Genomic DNA, 8,923 nt, shown 5'->3' with positions numbered 1-8,923 from the left:
GGTGCAAAACAAAATATGATTACTCGAAAATGGATGTGACTGCTTCAACACGCACAGGCATCAAGTGATATGCAACAGGGTGAGGTGCATCACGTGATATGGATCCGGGTGAGCTTAGCTCACTGTGCTGCACGCGTTTGTCTTTGCTTTCGTTCAGTTCATTGAGAATTAGATGCCCTAATTTGATGGCGGATATCGTGAGACAGAAAATTCGCATTGTACGCTTGTATTCTGTGTCTGGAAATTCGACTGAAATTCACAGACAACTTTTCAAAGAATGTGGTGCCGACGCAATTGACAGAAGAACCATCAGCAGAATAAACAAGCGGTTTGATGAAACCGGCAGTATTCTTCCAAAACAGTCACCAGGTAAGCCTCATACTGTTCGAACTGAGGAAAGCAGAGCGGTCATTCAACAACAACTCGCACAGGCATGGATTGGACTTAACAGTAAGACACCATTATCAACAAGTCATTTTTCAAACGTCACCAACATAAGTCGATCATCGATTCAAAGAATACTAAAAGACCTCAATGCAAAACCATACATACCCAGATTAATTCACCAACTATCTGAGGACGATTTTGACAGGTGCGTTGAGGCATGTGAGACATTTAATTGCTTGGGTTCATGGATATGGACCATGATTTGCAGAACAGGATCTTGTTTTCAAATGAATCCATGTTTACTTTATCTGGTTCTGTGAATCCTCATAACAGGGTAATATGGGCAGTAGACAACCCACAATTTACTGTTGATCACAACGTCCAGTATCAAGCTAGTGTGTCCGTCTGGGAAGGCATTTCTTCTGGAGGCATTGTAGGACCACGTGGATGCCTCCTAGTTTGGAGGTGATGTGTTGGTATAATTTATGTGTTTGACGTCAGTGTCAGGTCATAAGGTTAATGTGCTTCCTTGGTCAAATTTAATGTTCCTGACAGCAAACCTTCTAATTGTCTAGGAGCGGGGCAGAGACAATGTGTCAGTGTGGCAGATTACACTTGTTGCTAACAGCTTGTGCAGCAATTGCTGGGGTGAGACTCAATCTGTGCCTTGCTTCCCAGTCAAGTTAGGGGTATCAATGTGCTGTTATGCGCTGCAATACTCCCAGCAAGTTATGCGCTGCAATACTCCCCTACCGGCAGTAGACCCCTACCGGCAGTCTGTCGCCCGGAAAACTGTTGGGGAAATTACCAAGGGTTATTTACACACAGGTTCTGAATCGTTCCCAATCGCTAATTACCTCAGGACGGGCTCACCTGTGATTCACACTCAGGACTTCGATTTATACACCTTGCAGACAGGTCAGCAGAAGCACGACAAAATAAGTTGTTGATAAAGAACCTTTCGAGTCGCTAAATATCAGTAATTTATTATATTTTCCGGTTCACGATCAATGATCGGTGTATATATATGTTCCCCGGCTTGGCTCCGCCCCTCGCAAAAGCGCGCGCTGTTGACGTTCGCAGACGAGGCTGAGGGTGAGCGGTGCGGCTTGAGGAGAACTCTAGAATAAACAAGAGATATCCATTTTAAAAATATTTTAGTTTAATTAACGATATCTGCCAAACCATGTGCCCTATCGCAAATTCTAAAAGGACATTTTAGTAGACTGACATGCTGAACAGATCTGGGAAGTTTCCCCTCTATTGGATAAAAAATGAGGGAGGAGCTCGGTTTTAAAGGTTCATGCTTAAAAACGTCATAACTCTGAAACCATGTGAAGCATGACGTCATGCTCGCTGACTTTTTTGTTCGTCATGGGTATGCGATTCTGCCTGCAAAGTTTGGCCTCGATCCGTTCTGCCGTTGCAGAGAAAAAGGGGTTTTCGTGTTTTCACAAAAAACAATATGGCGGCCGAACCACGTGACCTGTGACATCATAATTACCATTAAAATATTCTACAGACCGAGTCCCCCCTACGGTGAAAATTTGATCTCAATCGGTCCTATTATTGCAGAGAAAATCTTTTTAAAAGGAAATTAAAACTTAAAATGGCACTGAGTTAAGGATCATCAGAATTATCAAAATTCCCAAAGTTCAAAGTGCCATAACTTTGTCAAAAATGATCAAAACGTCATGAACTTGATCTGTAACTTATCATGAGGAAACCATGTGCCAAGTTTGAAATCATTAGCATTAAGCGTTTCGAAAAAAAGTCCGGAAAACTGTTCTTTGCGTGACGGACTGACGAACGGACAGACTGACGGACTGACAGACGGAGGGACGGCGTGCAAACTTATAGTCCCCTCCGGTGTACACCGGTAGGGGACTAATAAAGCATCATCTGTTAAATCGTGCAGCTCTTTGAAATGTAAAAACATGCGCTGGGAACACAATTTATTATGCGTGGGACCCCGTGCGCTTTCTCGCGGCACGGCTTCACGAAGCCTGGACTTACTCACTGTCTGTTAGATTGGCTCCGAGGGAGTTCTTCCCCGGGCAGATGGCCGGATCCGACTGATAGTTAAAAGTCGTAAATATCTCTGGACTCTCTTTGTCTTTCTCTGCCTCTGCCCTTGCCACCTGGCGCATGTCACGTTTTATGACTGTTGTAATCTGATGTCGAATTGTACTTATACGTGCACACCATGATTCTGCTTTAGAGTGGTTTTGTCGATGGTCTCGGGTTTGTCCACCTCGTCAAAATCTCCTCTCCACGGCTGTGTTTCTCAGTTGACTTATAATAAAAACCACTCATTCTTCAAACTGAAACGACTGGACCTTGGTCTTCATCTCTGGCGCGGGAGTTGGCCGTTCGGATCCAGCATATGTATGTATGTAGCCAAAACTCTATCAATTGCATTTTCCTAAACTAAAATGAGTGCATGACTGTTTGGGGACACTTAAGCGATAACTAAATTGTAAATTTGAGATTCATGTACACACAAAATAATTTCGTTTGAAACAAATTAAACTGTCACAGAACATGGATATGAGCGAATTGACAATAACAGTACAGAAGTGTTTTTATTGCCCATCATAGACAGGCCCTTCGACAAGTAAAGTGAATGCCCACAAGGCTGCACATCCTAAAGGTTCTCTCCTCAGCATGATGAAAAGCCAGTATTATTTGTTAAGTATGCTTTCACATTGCCAGAAGTCCAAAAATATATATTTTAAACTGTACATTTGTATTAGGCTTTACCATTGCAATGACAGGTGGGATGACAAATTAAAAGATTTTCCACAAATTGTGCATTGTTGTCTAATGTCAGAGACGATGTTTTTACACTGACCACACTGACCATGTTTTAACTACACTGACGTTGTTTTCACACTGACCACACGAAGGAAAAAGCTAGGTTTAGCAATTGGTTCATGTCTGAGATTATGTTGTCATACATGGAGTTGTTTGTGGTTTCCAAACAAAGTCAATGTGAATACAAATGCAAAAATTGTGGAAAATCTTCTTTCATCATTTTCACTACATCATGATTTTCTTGCCAACAGATTTTTCATTTGTGTGAGAATTTTTCTTTGCAATATTCTTTCTCCCCATTGTGAATTATGGTATGTTTTCAAGTTCGAGGAATGAATAAAAAGCTTTTCTTCCAACCAACATTTTTATGCATGTTGTCCATTGTGAATTCTCAATATATTTTGAGGTTGCACAAGTGAACAAATAATTCTCCTCAAATTGTGCATTTCTTTGACCATTCTCCATCGTGTGTGAGCCTGTGCCTTTTAAGGTTGGATGACTGACTGAAAGATTTTCCACAAAATGTGCATTTGTAAGGGCGTTCACCATTGTGAATTCTCATGTGTGGTTTAAGGGTGGATGATTGATTAAAAGATTTTCCACAAACTTTGCATTTGTATGGGCGTTCACCATTGTGAATTCTCATGTGTGCTTTAAGGGTGGATGATCGACTATAAGATTTTCCACAAATTGTGCATTTGTATCGGCGTTCATCTTTGTGAATTACTATGTGTGATTTAAAGATGGATGATCGATTAAAAGATTTTCCACAGTCTGTGCATTTGTATGTGCATTCACCATTGTGAATTATCATGTGTGTTTTAAGATGAGTTGACTGAGTAAAAGATTTTCCACAAATTATGCATTTATATGGGCGTTCACCATTGTGACTAGTCATGTGTGCTTTAAGGGTGGATGTCTGAGTAAAAGATTTTCCACAAATTGAGCATTTGTATGGGCGTTCGCCATTGTGGATTCTCAAGTGTACTTTAAGGGTGGATGGATAACTGAAAGATTTTCCACAATGTGTGCACTTGTGTAGATGTTCACCTTTCTTTCCATTGTGAGCCTTGTGAAAATTATTCTCTGTAAACATTTCCTCCTTCGGTTTGGCTTGTTTGTAAAAGATCCTCTTGTTGGTTTCTTCTGCCGAGTCCTGGGGGCATGCGTCTGCGCAGTTCATAAAAGTAGGTGCAATCTCCCTTGAAGATTCAGTGGATTCGCCTGTAAATACATCACATAATAATAATAATAATAATAATAATAATACATTTATTTTGTATAGCGCTTTTCAAGAAACCCAAAGACGCTTTGACATAGTACGTAAAACAAAGACAAAAAAGACAAAAATACATAATTAAATAACCAAAACAGAAAGGAAGGAGAAGGAGAAGAGACGGTCAGGGGTTGAATGCGGTGTTGAACAGGTGGGTCTTGAGTGATGATTTGAATGTGGTAAGTGAGGAGGAGTCTCTGATGGTTTGAGGTAGTGAGTTCCAGAGTGTGGGAGCAGTGATGGAGAAGGCCCTGTCCCCCCAGGATCTGAGTTTGGTCCGGATGGGGGGGGACAGGAGGTTGGCAGCAGCAGAGCGGAGGGTGCGGGTGGGAGTGTGTCTGGGAAGGAGGTCAGTCAGGTAGGATGGGGCCAGGTTATGGAGGGCTTTGTAGGTCAGTACATGACTACATGTCAGTACATGTTTACATGACTTGTAAAATAGGACCGCGGGTCCTGAAGCTCACTTGGATAAGGCACAACAGTCACTCAATCCCCCCACAGACTCACTCAGACCCTGACAGTTTTAATGCCATTAACAAACTTTGGTACATCACGGGCCATGAAGGTTGTGATCAAGATTCATTGGAATTGTATGTGCAGTTTAAGAGAAGGGAGCAAATACCTATTTTGGGTGTCTTCAGACCCTCCACAGACCACCCTCGACCTTGATTTTTTTTTAATGCCATGAACAAACATTGGCACATCAAGGGTGATGAAGGTTGTGCGCAAGTTTCATTGAAATTTGTATTTGTCGTTTCAGAGAAAAGAGCAAATAATTTTTCATATTTTGAGGGGTCCAAAACACCCCCATCGTTCACCTTTATGAGCGGAGATTTTGATGCGGTCAATATGTGAAAGTGGGTTAAATAATGATTGTCACTCTTGTCCAATCAGGAAAGCAGGACTTATGGAACCACGTGATTACTGTACTCATGTGGATAAAGGCATTTAATTGATGGAGCATTGAATGGGCCTTTGTCCGGATGTGAACTTCTTGTTGACGAGCAAAAAGCGCTCGATATCTGCAAGGAATATGTGGTGAAATTGTGTCCAAGTTATAACCCCAGTGCTATGACCACTTCTGTCCACTACATGGCTATTATAAGATCCTGTCCGCGGAGCGCGGAGGGCAGTTCTGTGACATCTATCATGTGGCATTCATGTGCATACTTAGAATGGTAAGGGGAATTACATTGCGTGTTGCTTGCTTGTTTGCTTGGATGTCATATGAACTCCTGCTCGTATGCTTGTCGTGTTACTGATACTATGATTGCTGATTTCTCCCTAGATGCTGTCTGAGATTGATTCACATTAAACTCTGATTGGAGACACTGTTGTCGACTTTGATTTTAACAAAACTTAATCTGAATCGTCTCCTGTCATCGTTCGGGATCGACATGATGCACAAGCTTCTGCTGTTACTCACCTTCGGAGGGGATCCTCAGGCTGCAGACGCATCGAGTCTGCTCACGCCTTGGATGAGCTTGCTGACAAGCTACTTACAGACGTATACCGACATCACGGATGAGCAGAAGCGAGCCGTTCTCAATTGCCATGTGACGAATACCATTCACGAGTACATATCACATTGTGCGATGTACGACGATGCCGTAGCTGTGCTACGAAGTATCTGCATCAAGCCTCTGAGTGTTGTTTACACCCTAGACGGGCTCGCTGCTCGGCGACAGGATTCTTTGGAACCCCTCGACCATTCTGTTCAAGAACTTCATTGCCTGGGCAAGGAATGCGCCCACGAGGTCCGAACGAATGAGCAGATGTGTGACGATCTCTTGTGAGACGCGCTCGTGTCTGGTCTTTATTCCCCATCGATACGTCAGCGTTTGAGAAGGAGAAGCCGACCGTGACTCTGCAAGAGGCTTATGACCTGGCTCACGTACTCCATCAGGCCCAAACTCAATCGGAGGCGTATGGATGCCCAAACGTCACGGCTGGTCTCACCGGGGAGAGACGCCCAGAGAACGTCGCTACTGTGGAACACCCTGTTGCTGATATCCCGTTGGAGTCAGAGCCGACGGAGCCGAAGGTACGAGTCTGGCGGTGACTGCCTCTGCCGGGGGGTAACGCTAAGTGCTTCTCCTGTGTATATCGGAACGATCCCAGATCTGCGTGCCCAGCACGAGATGTGACATGCCACTCGCGCGCCCGGAAGGGACATTCCGCAAAAGTTTTGCCGCGCTTCACGAGGGCGGCGTCCCCGGCCGATGCTGGCCGGAATCTCAACGCGCGAGACTCGACCTGCACCTATAGAGGTCCTGACACTGCCCGGACCGCACCGCTTGTCCAGCGCCGTCGTCCCAGTACTAATTGAAGGACAGGCAGCGAACTTCCTTGTCGACACGGGATCGACTGAAAGCTACGTAGATATGAGCCTCATCCAACGGCATGGATGGCTGATTCTGGGGACATCGCGCTGGATTTCCATGGCCTCGCAGGCACTCAGGATGCACACTAAGGGGGAATGGCGCGTTAAGCTAGTGATTAATGTCACGATGTACCCGGATGTCAGCCTCATGATTTTGCCTACCTTATGTGCTGCGGTTTTATTGGGACTCGATTTCCTCCATGTGGACTTGGAAATGAAGTTCAATGTGGACTCTACCCTCTCTGTCTGTGCTTTAGCGGGCATGGCTGTTGAGCCGCTGTCGCTATTCCCAAGCCTAACTTCCCGGTCGCGATCGGATCGAGGTGCTACTCACGGACTGATGCGCAAGTCATCGCTGAACAGACAGGCCGACTCCTGAAAGAAGGAATAATCGAACCAAGTCAATCACCTTGGCGTGCCCAAGCCTTGGTAGTCCGAGCCGAGACTCATCGTAAGCGCATGGTGATCAATTTCTCACAAACCATAAATAGATTCCCGCAGGGGGACGCCTACCCACTCTCTGGCCTGGACGAGGTAGTTCGCCAGGACGCTCAATATGCAGTCTACAGCACGCATGATTTGCGCAGTATGTATCACCAGATTCCTATCTGGAATGTTGACCAAATCTATACGGGGGACGAGTCGGGCTTGCCTTTGCCCTTCGGTGTACCTAACGGGGTTGCGTGTTTTCAAAGGGTTGTTGATGATGACACCATCGCTACAGAGCAATTAACAGATGTCTTTGTGTGTCTTGATCATCTCATAGTGATCTCCTCTCATCTCAGAAATGATCTCATAGATCATTTGCGGCGGTCCCTACCAGACACGCGCCGGGTATGACTTTCCTCTCAGTGAGGACACATGTCGCTCCAACACTAGGACGATTGATCTTTTAGGGTACATGGTGACATGTGGGAAGATAACTCCCGACAACGAGCGTCTGCAACTCTTGCAAGACATGGCAGCACCGCGTGATCATCTGACGCTGCGACTCCGAGACGCTTCACTTGTTGATTGTAAAGCATTCCCTCTGACCGAGGCAGTGAAGGTTGCCTTATCAAGGCTGAAGGTACACATAGCTAGCGCGACTGTGATGTTTTGGCAATAGGGGTATCCGTCTGGGCCATCGCGGCGACCCTGATCCGGGGGGGGGGGGGGGACTGGCCGCGTTTTCTCGCCTTCTAAGGGATAATGAACAACGCCCTTGTGCTGTCACATCACATGAGTGTGACACACATGTGTGTGACACCTCCGCGGTAATTACCGATCAACAGAGCGTTGTGTTCATAGATGACACGCGACATGCCGACATGTGTATTCGAAACGAAAGGATGACTCGTGAGGGCATCACCAATCGCCCGGGGCGGGGAGGTTTAGCTGCGGATGCGTCGACATGGGCCGCGTGTGCGGCCATCACCGTGGGCGAAGTTCTCCGCGATCTTCGTGAATCGCATCTCACACGGGTGTGATGCAATCGACCCACTTTGTGCACAGTTGGAACTTGCCCTGTTCCGTAGGGGAAGTTCGACCGCGCGTCTACAAACCGGAAATGGAGACTTTGACTTTGACTCGAGCTAGTCGGCCGTGGGAGGAATTAGCTATGGGCTTCAAAAGGCTCTCCCTAGCGTTTGGCTCGTACCGCTCTCTTTTCCGTGTCACAACATGGTCCCCGGGACGGCTCTCCGCTGCATGCGGTTCCTGTTCCTGATTACTACCTGATTGCGCATCGCTACACATGACCGGTTATCACAAATGATTCGCTGTCAGCACTGCACAGGTAGCGGACTGGCATTGGCCTCATGGCTCTCCGAACCTGGGCCTGGTTCCCTCAATAACGATCCGTTCTTCGCCAAGGTACAAATAATTCGGCCTAGCTACTGTGCCCGTTTACCGCACTGTGAAACTACTGCGACAATGTGTCATCTCGAGCCTTGCAGGGAATTCGATGAGCACGAGTCCAGTACGGAGGTTCCGTCAATCGGGTCTCCGTCTCCTCCGTCAATCGGGTCTCCGTTTCCTCCTGGGACGTTTGATCCTGGTGGCGGTAGCTCCAACCCGGT

General features: G+C 46.1%; 2 protein-coding genes across 2 annotated transcripts in view; both read right to left on the bottom strand.

Annotated features, from left to right (window-relative positions):
* LOC137417722 (uncharacterized) overlaps positions 1 to 8,923 on the bottom strand; it is a 502,198-nt gene that overhangs the window by 296,791 nt on the left and 196,484 nt on the right. The window lies entirely within an intron of this gene.
* The window catches only part of LOC137417727 (uncharacterized), a 191,614-nt gene that overhangs the window by 157,584 nt on the left and 25,107 nt on the right, over positions 1 to 8,923 (bottom strand). The window contains 1 exon segment of the mRNA XM_078777393.1: positions 3,681 to 4,428. Coding sequence (XP_078633519.1) covers positions 3,681 to 4,428 — 748 coding nt within the window.

Source organism: Myxine glutinosa, chromosome 5, assembly GCF_964187855.1.
Source record: "Myxine glutinosa chromosome 5, kmMyxGlut1.1, whole genome shotgun sequence".
Lineage (NCBI taxonomy): Eukaryota > Metazoa > Chordata > Myxini > Myxiniformes > Myxinidae > Myxine > Myxine glutinosa.
This window is presented reverse-complemented; position numbering and strand designations above follow the sequence as displayed.